This window comes from Neolamprologus brichardi, chromosome 9 (assembly GCF_056152115.1).
Source record: "Neolamprologus brichardi isolate AB-2024 chromosome 9, ASM5615211v1, whole genome shotgun sequence".
Taxonomy (NCBI): Eukaryota; Metazoa; Chordata; class Actinopteri; order Cichliformes; family Cichlidae; genus Neolamprologus; species Neolamprologus brichardi.
Window position 1 is genome coordinate 37,372,539 of NC_142112.1, and position 12,505 is coordinate 37,385,043.

Sequence of the window (12,505 nt, forward strand, 5' to 3'; positions counted from 1 at the left end):
AGCAGGCAGACTTTTGCTAACTAAACTTTTTCCACAGAACTAATTCTCATCTGACAACATTTCTTTAAAAAAAAAATTGTTTTCAAGAAATTGAAAGTTACAGCAGACCTTTATTGTTTGCGGTTTATTATAAACTAATTGCATTAGTTCAATAACCCAGAAAAGACTGAAGACCAGCCATTACCTTAAATAATGGTGGTCACAACTGAATCAGGATCAGGTGAGTTAATTGCCTCCAGGTGTGTGGAGCCGATAGCAGGAACCAGGGGAGAGTCCCACCCCTGATTACAGGCAAATCAAAAACACAGAGAGTAGACAGGAGAGACAAAAAACTAAAGAGGAAAAAAAGAGAAAAAAAATAGAGGTAGCATACTGAGACTGAGAACTGAGGGATGATGACATATGTAGATTAGATTGAAGGTGCTTTCCTGATTTAGTTGGAACCATAATTTGTCTTAAATGTCTTCACTTCACAATTGAGAAAGAGAGAAAAGCTTCTGTTTATCAGATTGTTTATTTATAGCTCTGCAATTGACACACCTCCAGTATTTGAATAACAGGTTCATATAACACAGGCAGAGAGCAGCACAGCCTTCAGACACCACACAGCTGTTTTGGATCTTGGATCTTTTGGACATACTTTTTACTTTTTGGTCAAAAAGTAAGTACTGCCAGTGTATTCTGTTCAGTGCTGAGGTAGCTCTGTATTACTGAAAGATCAAGGAATTTAGGGATAGTAGTAAAATGTTAGAAACTTGTAATTGTGTGTAATCTGCAACTGAAAAATATTATCCTTTTTTTTAAACACAGACTACATTTTTTATCCTGGAAAATGAAAAAATATGACATTCCTAACTTAAATCTTTGGGAAATACTTTTCTGAATGAAATATTCAAGACAGTGAAAAAATTAAGAAGTGAATAATAATACATGATACAATGATACAAGTTGTATGTAGCAGAAATGTGATGAATTTGAGATTAGCACACTTGACTATATGTGGGCAGTTAAGCATAAGTGATTATCCAAGAATAACACATGACGTGTATTTATTGGTAACAGAGCATAGATCGTCACCCAAACATTGAGAAGTCTTCAGACTAAGAGTTGACAGACTGTGAACAAAAAGAAAACCAGGTTGAGTCGTGCACCATGGCTTCTAACGTAAAGGCTAAAAATTTTTTTTTGAAAACTTGGGACAAAAGAACAACAGGTAAATGTGGAAATTGTTAAACTGCAATCAAATAACTGCTTAATCGCAATCAAGCATTAAATTGGTTTTATGATATTATTATTACATAATTACATAAAAGCAAACAGTTTCTGGATCCATTAATGAGGTTCAACTCTTTTATTGTAGTTGTGCAACTCCTGAGTCCAAAAAGCAAACAAAGAGAAAAGGTAAGATAATCGTCTGTTTTCAAATTGTTTGATGCCAAGGCGAGAGATGGCGAGTAAAGTAAGGGATTACTATTGCAAAAACGGTAATTAGATTTCTGTTACTTTCCCGTAGGAACGCTGCGTTACTGCGTTACTAAAACCGTGATTTTTTGCGAGAATGTCTCATGACAGTGACGTAAGCGAGTGCGACGTTCGTGACAACAGCTGTGTGCAGATCAACAATGGATCATATATCGAGTGCGGAGAGAGTATGAGCGTGCAGCGTTTAAAGCGTGGAAGTACTGACCTTACTTTGAGTTTGATTCCATAAAAAGTGACAAAAACATTAGTGTCCGCTGTGCGTGGGAAGAAAACTTCTTTTTACAGCGAAAAAACCCCTAAACTTCCAAACAAGCACCGAGTAGCTACGACGTAATGGGAAACTCACAGAGAAACTCGCGGATTCTTCCACTGACCGCTGCACACCTGCACCAGGGTAAACCTCCGCCTACCCCACTCCTGCTTTACAGGTGAAAATAGAGCAACAGGACCGCTAGTCTTTGACTTTATTTATTTTCTGCTGTGTTTTACTTGCATCTATTTGAAAGACTGAGTGTAAACACACAAAAAAAATATTTTATTTTATGTGCTGGAATGTGCAGAAAATAGGTTTAAATGTTAAACAAATTTCTTCCAGTCAGAGAATGTTGCATATAATTACATTTTTGCTTGATGCATAAAGTTAAAAGATTAAAACTAATAAAACAAGTTTTAAAAAGAGACTTTTCCATTTGATTACATTTTGTATGATGATTATGTAGAAAAAGTAGAATTGGGCTGAAAGATCTATCACTTTATCACCTATTCAGGTTGTAAATCGTGTTTTTAAAAAGTAACTAAGTAACTAAGTAATTAATTACTGTAGAAAATAAGTAATCAGTAAAGTAACGGGATTACTTTTGGGGGGAAGTAATCAGTAATTAGTTACTGATTACTTTTTTCAAGTAACTTGACCAACACTGGCCAAGGCACATCAAAGATATGACCTGGTACAGATAATGTCACTGTTGATGTGTTTTTGATGTTAATAAACATGAAATCATAAACTGGATTAGAAGGTTAGGCATACTAATGGGTGTGTCTATGTCCCATTAACAATGGCTGGAGCTTGTCAAGCTGAGAAACCAGTATCTTGTGGCTTGCTGTTTGAATATGCACATTGTGGATAAATTTCTAATTTTTGACAGGAGAAGGATGGCAGATTAGCTGCCGCTGGCTGTTTGTGAGTGTGTGTGTGTCTGCCTGTCTGTCAGTCTGTAAGTCGTGATAATTGATTACCTTATAGAGAATCAAGAGAGAATACAAAATTCTTTAACTAAGGGTATTTGTGTGTGTGTGTGTGTGTGTGTGTGTGTGTGTGTGTGTGTGTGTGTGTGTGTGTGTGTGTGTGATCATAGAGGGCACGTCTTCACCTGATGTTGGACAGGACCAGACAAAATATCAGAGCGAGAAAACTGAGAAACCTTCAGAAGAAACGACAAACAACCAAAAACAACCAGAACAGCAGGTTGATTCCTGCACCGAGGTTCAAGACTCAAACACAGAGAACAAACTGCCAGAAGACAAACAATTAGAACAAAAGAACAACAGGTAACAGTGAAAAAGGAGAATTGTGGATTCAGGAGTGAACTTTGTATCAAAGGAATATTAAAGACAAATTTTACTTAATGCTGTACATTCATACATGTACAATTCTTTGTCAGTTTAACCTTTCTGTTGCAGTTTTTCAGAGCAATTCATTGATCATTTTTATCACATCAATGATAACCTGAATACACACACACAGGTTTTGGATCAGTTAATAAGGCTCAAATCTTACATTGTAGATCTGCTGAAAACCCTGAGTCACAAAATCAAACAGACACTAAAGGTAAGCTACAAACTTCTACAACAGTTTATAACTATATTATTAGATTATTAGCTAGGACTGTGTGTGTGTGTGTGTGTGTGTGTGTGTGTGTGTGTGTGTGTGGAGTTAAGGATAATCATTTCATTCAAAGAGGAACAAAGAGATGAAATGGAAAATTAACAAAATCTGTGATTTGGATATTTTAAATTAGCAAGTTAACATTTGTTTTTATCAAAGGGTAAATAGATATATGAAAGGTTTCTTCCTGTTAAAAGGGAGTTTTTCATTCCCACTGTTGCCAAAGTGATTGTTAATAGGGCATCATATGATTTGGGGGATTTTCTCTCTTTTTTTGTATTGTTGTTGGATTTTTACCTTACAAAATAAAACTTATTGAGGCAACATATGTGATTTGTTGCTATATAAATAAGATTGAACTGAACTGAGTTGAATTGAAAGTAATTATATCAAAAGCTTTAAGAATTTAGACTATCACGTAGGAATACTAAATGTTTCCACTGGAGAAATTTTGATTGGTGTAACGGGATATTGAGAGTCTTTGGAAATAGAATTTGAAGAAAATATTCAACAGGTGGTAACGGTACAAATGACTTCACAAGGACAGTTTGACATCTTACGTGTGTGTGTGCGTCTGCGTGTGGTCATAGAGGGCACGTCTTCACCTGATGTTGTGCAGGAGCAGACAAAATATCAGAGCGTGAAAACTGAGAAACCTTCAGAAGAAATGAGAAACAACCAAAAACATTGGAAAAAATATGAATAAATATGTTATTCGTTAAAATTGTTAATTATTTGTATTGTTTTTTTATCTGTTTTTAAAGATAAGATTTCCATCATCATTTTGGGCAATGAAGAGTCTTTGAAAAAAGCTCTAGTAACTGTCATTAAAGGCACCAATTGACAGGGACAGGGTTGCAATAGCAAGCTGCGAAGCAAATAAAAAAGCGAAGCAGGTTCTCTGCCCTTCAGTTAACAATCCGGACCATCTCATAGTAACGCAGAAGGTTACCTTTCGCATTACTATGACACGCTTCGGGCTGTTACAAGTCGCCGGTATGTTATGCGTTGGGAATTAATAATATTGCAAGCATTGATGTCCATTTGATACTATTTTTTTTTACAGAGAAAGAGTTCTTGAGGATATTCAACCAATACAGATACTATGTAGTGTAAACACACATGTACAGTGGCTTGCAAAAGTATTCGGCCCCCTTAAACCACCTTTTGTCACATTACAATCATGAATCAATTTTATTGGAATTCCACGTGAAAGACCAACACAAAGTGGTGTACACGTGAGAAGTGGAACGAAAATCATACATGATTCCAAACATTTTTTACAAATAAATAACTGCAAAGTGGGGTGTGCGTAATTATTCAGCCCCCTTTGGTCTGAGTGCAGTCAGTTGCCCATAGACATTGCCTGATGAGTGCTAATGACTAAATAGAGGGCACCTGTGTGTAATCTAATGTCAGTACAAATACAGCTGCTCTGTGACGGCCTCAGAGGTTGTCTAAGAGAATATTGGGAGCAACAACAACATGAAGTCCAAAGAACACACCAGACAGGTCAGGGATAAAGTTATTGAGAAATTTAAAGCAGGCTTAGGCTACAAAAAGATTTCCCAAGCCTTGAACATCCCACAGAGCACTGTTCAATTCAATTCAATTCAATTCAATTCAATTTTATTTATATAGCGCCAAATCACAACAAAAGTCGCCTCAAGGCGCTTCATAGATACAGAGAAAAACCCAACAATCATATGACCCCCTATGAGCAAGCACTTTGGCGACAGTGGGAAGGAAAAACTCCCTTTTAACAGGAAGAAACCTCCGGCAGAACCAGGCTCAGGGAGGGGCGGCCATCTGCTGCGACCGGTTGGGGTGAGAGAAGGAAGACAGGATGAAAGACATGCTGTGGAAGAGAGACAGAGATTAATAACAGATACGATTCAATACAGAGAGGTCTATTAACACATAGTGAGTGAGAAAGGTGACTGGAAAGGAAAAACTCAATGCATCATGGGAATCCCCCGGCAGCCTACATCTATTGCAGCATAACTAAGGGAGGATTCAGGGTCACCTGGTCCAGCCCTAACTATATGCCTTAGCAAAAAGGAAAGTTTTAAGCCTAATCTTAAAAGTAGAGATAGTGTCTGTCTCCCGAATCCAAACTGGAAGCTGGTTCCACAGAAGAGGGGCCTGAAAACTGAAGGCTCTCCCTCCCATTCTACTTTTAAATACTCTAGGAACAACAAGTAGGCCTGCAGAGCGGGAGCGAAGTGCTCTAATAGGGTGATATGGTACTACAAGGTCATTAAGATAAGATGGGGCCTGATTATTTAAGACCTTGTATGTGAGGAGCAGGATTTTGAATTCAATTCTGGATTTAACAGGAAGCCAATGAAGGGAAGCCAAAACAGGAGAAATATGCTCTCTCTTTCTAGTCCCTGTCAGTACTCTTGCTGCAGCATTTTGGATTAACTGAAGGCTTTTCAGTGAGTTTTTTGGACATCCTGATAATAATGAATTGCAGTAGTCCAGCCTGGAAGTAATAAATGCATGAACTAGTTTTTCAGCGTCACTCTGAGACAGGATATTTCTAATTTTAGAGATGTTGCGCAAATGGAAGAACGCAGTCTTACATATTTGTTTAATATGTGCGTTGAAGGACATATCCTGGTCAAAAATGACTCCAAGGTTCCTCACAGTGTTACTGGAGGCCAAGGTAATGCCATCCAGAGTAAGAATCTGGTTAGATACCATATTTCTAAGCTTTTCAGCGCCGAGTACAATGACCTCAGTTTTATCTGAGTTAAGAAGCAGAAAGTTAGTGGCCATCCAAGTCTTTATGTCTTTAAGGCATTCCTGCAGTTTAACTAATTGGTGTGTGTTATCTGGCTTCATGGACAGATTGAGCTGGGTGTCATCTGCATAGCAGTGAAAATGTATGCTATGTCTTCTAATGATGCTGCCTAGGGGAAGCATGTATAATGTAAACAGAATTGGTCCTAGCACTGAACCCTGTGGAACTCCATAATTAACCTCAGTGTGTGAAGAGGACTCTCCATTTACATGCACAAACTGGAGTCTATTAGATAGATATGATACAAGCCACTGCAGTGCAATACCTGTAATACCCACAGCATGTTCTAATCGCTCTAATAGGATATTATGGTCAACAGTATCGAATGCTGCACTAAGGTCAAGAAGGACAAGCACAGAGATGAGTCCACTGTCAGAGGCCATAAGAAGATCATTTGTAACCTTCACTAAAGCTGTTTCTGTGCTGTGATGAACTCTGAAACCTGACTGAAACTCTTCAAATAAACCATTCCTCTGCAGATGATCTGTTAGCTGTTTGACAACTACTTTTTCAAGGATTTTTGATATGAAAGGAAGGTTGGAGATTGGCCTATAATTAGCTAAGACTGCTGGGTCTAGAGATGGCTTTTTGAGTAAAGGTTTAACTGCAGCCACCTTGAAGGCCTGTGGTACATAGCCGATTATTAGAGATAGGTTGATCATATATAAGATCGAAGAATTAATCAATGGCAGGACTTCTTTGAGCAGTTTTGTAGGAATGGGGTCTAAAAGACACGTTGATGGTTTGGAGGAAGTAATTATTGAAGTTAACTCAGAAGCCTCAAGCACATTCAGAAATGGAAGGAGTATGGCACAACTGTAAACTTTCCAAGACAAGGCCGTCCACCTAAACTCACAGGCCGAACAAGGAAAGCGCTGATCAGAAATGCAGCCAAGAGGCCCATGGTGACTCTGGACGAGCTGCAGAGATCTACAGCTCAGGTGGGGGAATCTGTCCATAGGACAACTATTAGTCGTGCACTGCACAAAGTTGGCCTTTATGGAAGAGTGGCAAGAAGAAAGCCATTGTTAACAGAAAACCAGAAGAAGTCCCGTTTGCAGTTTGCCACAAGCCATGTGGGGGACACAGCAAACATGTGGAAGAAGGTGCTCTGGTCAGATGAGACCAAAATGGAACTTTTTGGCCAAAATGCAAAACGCTGTGTGTGGAAAACTAACACTGCACATTACTCTGAAAACACCATCCCCACTGTCAAATATGGTGGTGGCAGCATCATGCTCTGGGGGTGCTTCTCTTCAGCAGGGACAGGGAAGCTGGTCAGAGTTGATGGGAAGATGGATGGAGCCAAATACAGAGCAATCTTGGAAGAAAACCTCTTGGAGTCTGCAAAACACTTGAGACTGGGGCGGAGGTTCACCTTCCAGCAGGACAACGACCCTAAACATAAAGCCAGGGAAACAATGGGATGGTTTAAAACAAAACATATCCATGTGTTAGGATGGCCCAGTCAAAGTCCAGATCTAAATCCAATTGAGACTCTGTGGCAAGATCTGAAAATTGTTCACAAACGCTGTCCATCTAATCTGACTGAGCTGGAGCTGTTTTGCAAAGAAGAATGGGCAAAGATTTCAGTCTCTAGATGTGCAAATTTGGTAGAGACAGACCCTAAAAGACTGGCAGCTGTAGCAGCAAAAAGAGGTTCTACAAAGTATTGACTCAGGGGGCTGAATAATTATGCACAGCCCACTTTTCAGTCATTAATTTGTAAAAAATGTTTGGAATCATGTATGATTTTCGTTCCACTTCTCACAATACATGTTCACCACTTTGTGTTGGTCTTTCACGTGGAATTCCAATAAAATTGACTCATGTTTGTGGGTGTACTGTGGAGAATTTAAAGGGGGCCAAATACGTTTGCAAACCACTGTATAAGTACAGACAATGTCTGTAGTGGAAAGCTTAAAGGTAATTTGAAAGTGTGATTTTATTACCTAAATGTTCTATCTCGTCTTATTACTTCTGTTGTCTCTGAATCAGAGCTGTAGGTCTAAAGAAGAAGAAAAAACAGCACAAACATAAACAAGAGTAGTATTACTTGTTTTTTCACATTCAGCTACAACATGTAGTAGTGAGTCTGAAAAACTCAACATACAGACAAAGAATGCACTAGCATGTTTGAACCACAATTAACCTTTCCATGAACTACACATAAAGGATTTGTGTAATTGTGTGTTTTTCAGCTTGTGCTACAGCTATTGAGTTAACTATCATGTATCCTATTATTGTGTGCGGAACAGTTTTGGCAGTAAAAGTGAAAAGATTTAAACTGGATTGAAGAGCAAATATATGGTAACACTTTTTAGAACCCATAAAAAACCCAGAACAGCGGTTGTTTTGACTTAAAGAAATTAACTGTTTGAAATTTCGCTTAATTTGCGCTTGGTCTTCGTCATTTCAGGAAATCATACTTACACCACAGTGAACGTCGTTCTTCTGGGATTGGCCGGGACTGGAAAGAGTGCCAGTGGAAACACCATCCTTGGAAGGAAGCACTTTGTTTCTAAACCCAGTTCAAATCCAGTCACCACAGAGTGTCAGGTGGAAGAAACTGAGATAAATGACTTACATGTGCGTGTGATTGATACTCCAGATATGTTTGATGATGACACTGAACCATCAGTTCGGGACAAACATGTAAAAAGGTGCAAAGAGCTCTGTGAGTCAGAACTCTGTGTGTTTGTACTTGTGATGCATGTGAGCAGATTTACAGATGGTGAGAGAGACATACTGAAAAAGTTAGAAAACACTTTTGGGACCAAAGTGAAAGAACAAACTGTCATCCTGTTCACCCGAGGAGACGACCTGGAGGAGGAAGAAATGACCCTGGAGGATTTTCTTCATTCCTGTCAACCTGGTCTGAAGGAAATCATTGAAAAGTGCGACAACAGGTGTGTTGTTTTTGAGAACCGCAGCTCAGGTTCAGACCAGGTGGAAAAGCTAATGAACACAGTGAGCACGGTGTTAAAGAAAACAGCAAAGATAGATTAAAAAAGGTCTTAGTTGCCACTTTTATGTGTATAAATATAAAAAGCAAAGCTTTGATAATTATAATGAAAGTATTCAAAATCATATACAAATTGCATTTTTGCCAAGATTTTTAATTTTCAAATTTTTGATAAAAAAAAAGAAAAGTGCTAGAAGTCTGTGAAGGTTCTCAGTCATCCAGGTCATCGTAGTCTAAGGAGCTTGGAAAGAAAAGCATCTGGACTTCTTTAAGTCGCTTTGAAGATGTTTCACCTCTCATCCAAGAAGCTTCTTCAGTTCTAAGGGTCAAATGGTGGAGAGTCCCAGATTTTAAACCCAGTGGGAGTTTCCCCCCAAAGAGGGACAAAAGGACCCCCTGATGATCCTCTACCTAATCACATGAGCCAAGGTGTGAAAAAAGTACTAGAAGAACGTCATCTTTGTAAATTGTATCCACAAAACACATTTGTTATCTCTATCATGGAGGTTGTGTTTTTGGTATTGTTTGCATGTGTCATTCAAACATTTTTTAATATATTCTGACAAACCTTTGTAAGGGTGTAGAGTGGTGTCATGTTATCAATCCATTAAAATTTGCTTTAAACCAACCATGGTCTTTAAAATCGACTCAATGATTTATTGGTGGAAAATGTAACAAAAGCCTTATAACTAAAAAAAGATTCTTACATGTGTGGCACATATTGTGGTGTGTATATATATCAACATCAGGCACCCTGTTGAGAAGTGAACTACTGAAACAAGAAGGCATCAGTGGGCAAGAGAACCACAATGGGGTTGCAATGGTCAGTGGCGGTCCTTGCCTGTTTATCTGCTTACCTGTATCCTGTACCCGTAGTCCTAAAGTGTATATTTATTGTCTTACTCTTCTTATATTTATAGTTTGTTTACTTGCACTGCTGTAACAGGAGCCTCGTCATCTCGTGTCTCTATATACTGTACCTATATAGCGGAGATGACAATAAAGTTTACTTTGACTTCAGCAGTGAGCAGGAGTACCGAGGGCTCTCGCGCTCACTTTTCGCTTATAGAATTTTCGCCCTCTGCAAACGGAGGGCACCCTTACTCCCAGAAAATGGGCGATAGAAAACCGATCGGTGCCTACGACATTCCCGATATGCGCTGGCATGATGTTGGGGCAGCATGAGTACGAGTAATTTTTTTTTTTTTTTTTTTTGCCGATGCCCGTGATGCCGCCCCGGGCAACCGCCCGTGTTGCCCATATCAAAAATGGTAAATGGCCTGCATTTGTATAGCGCTATACTCAGTCCCTAAGGACCCCAAAGCTCTTTACGCTACATTCAGTCATTCACACAATGGTGATGGCAGCTATATTGTAGCCACAGCTGCCCTGGGGCGCACTGACAGAGGCGAGGCTGCCGGACACTGGCGCCACCGGGCCCTCTGACCACCACCAGTAGGCAAACATGGGGTTAGTATCTTGCCCAAGGTACTAACCCCGTGGCATGCAGCCAGGAGGCAGCCTGGGATTGAACCACGACCTTCTTGATTAGTGGCTGACCTGCTCTGCCACCTGAGCTACAGCCACTCCGCTACTGGCAATGGTACTATGCAAGTATACCCAGTGGAAGGGGTTACGCGAATAGGATGAGGGATCTATGGAATCTTCGATACTGAACATCCACATTGACGGTGAAACAACTAGTAGCTTAGTGTTCCAAAATTTGGAAGAAGGGACTGCTCTCACAGCTAGATATTGGCAAGACAGAGTCATGGCAAAACTTGAAACCTGGATCATCTGTAGCTGATTACCAAGACTATGTGAAGTACCCTCAGAAGATCTGCTAGATCAGTGTTTCCCAACCACTCTGCCACAGCACATAGGTGTGCCGTGAGAAAAGATCAGGTGTGCCGTGGAAGACTATCTAGTTACACCTAATTAGTACTCTTATCAACCGGCATGAGTAACAGGCAGAACAATTACATTCTCTTCCACTAGAGGGCAGTAAAAGAGAAGAAGATAAAGAAGAAATTTAGTGGTCAGGGGAAAGCAAAAAAGGTATACTGAGGACAAACCGAGCCAATTGTGCTATGCCTGGTGCGTGGGAAAATTATCAGTATACTTTTTTTTGACATCTTTGGTGGTGTGACATGTGATTTTTGTGATGTGAAATATCTGCCAGGGCTCCAAAAGTTTAGGAAACACTGTGCTAGATGATGTGAATGCAGCACTAAGGATGATACCTACCACCACCAGTTCCAAGACTAACCAGCTTATCTACAATATGACAGCAGTGATCAGTGAGATGCTTGGCTATAAGTTTGGGAAAGCAGAAAGATGCCTTCTCTATTAAACCACTTCTAGCATGTCTAGAAGACATTAAATCTTGGATTTCCCTAAACTTCTTAAGATGTAATTCAGGCAAAACTGAAGTTATTGTGTTTGATCAAACACAATCACTTTGACCACTGATCAAAGCCTTCTTAGACTGTGAGATTTCCATCAGTAATGGGCGACATCTAAAATCTGATGTGTACTGTAAACCTACACATATGGATCAGTATTTAAGGTTTGACTCTCATAACCCACTGGAGCACAAATTGGGTGTCAGCAGGACGCTACTACACAGAGCGAACACGATCCCCACAGACACAGCGGCCAGGGAAGCAGAAGAACATCACATCAAGAAGGCCCTGAGTAAATGTTGCTTTTCCCAGCTGGGAAGGCGCCAAAAGAACGCTCCAGTCGATTCAGGAGAGAAGGACAACCACTGCCTAAGCGAAAACATGTAGTGATCCCATGTGTCAGGAGCATCGAAGCAGTTGAGACGCATTTTTTCTAAACACCGTGTCTCTGTGGCTTTAAAACCCCAAAACACGCTGCGCCAAAAATTGGACCACCCCAAGGATCGGGTCCCCCAACATAAACAGAGTAACATAGTGTATGCTGTTAAGTGCCAGGAAGATTGCCAGCATTTATACATCAAGGAAACCAAACAACCTCTGGCGAAGCGGAGGGCACAACACAGAAGAGCTACCTCATCAGGCCAGGACTCTGCAGTCTATTTACACCTACAGGTCAGTGGACACTCTTTCAATGACGAGGATGTAACATCCTGGACAGGGAGGAACGCTGGTTTGAGTGCAGAGTCAAGGAGGCCATTTACGTGAAAAGGGAAAGACCATCTCTGAATCAAGGAGGGGGCCTAAGGGTATATCTTTCACCATCTTACAATGCTGTGATTGCAGCCATTCCCCAACTCTCTGTGAATGGTACTCATGGCCATTAATCAGTGGCCTTTGATCAGTGGGCTTTGATTAGTTGTTGCTGATCAATGGTCATGAGAATTTGCATAAATATGATG

The 12,505-nt window shown here is 40.1% G+C and overlaps 2 protein-coding genes across 2 annotated transcripts in view; one reads left to right on the forward strand and one right to left on the reverse strand.

Annotated features, from left to right (window-relative positions):
• Window positions 1–12,505, reverse strand: part of LOC102779712 (GTPase IMAP family member 9-like) — a 180,852-nt gene that overhangs the window by 35,440 nt on the left and 132,907 nt on the right. The window lies entirely within an intron of this gene.
• On the forward strand, window positions 2,538–9,185 carry LOC118455627 (uncharacterized). Its single transcript, XM_087845715.1, has 4 exons — window positions 2,538–2,567; window positions 2,867–3,030; window positions 3,267–3,310; window positions 8,596–9,185. The coding sequence occupies exons 1-4, from the start codon at window positions 2,538–2,540 to the stop codon at window positions 9,183–9,185; spliced, it is 828 nt and encodes a 275-aa protein (XP_087701841.1).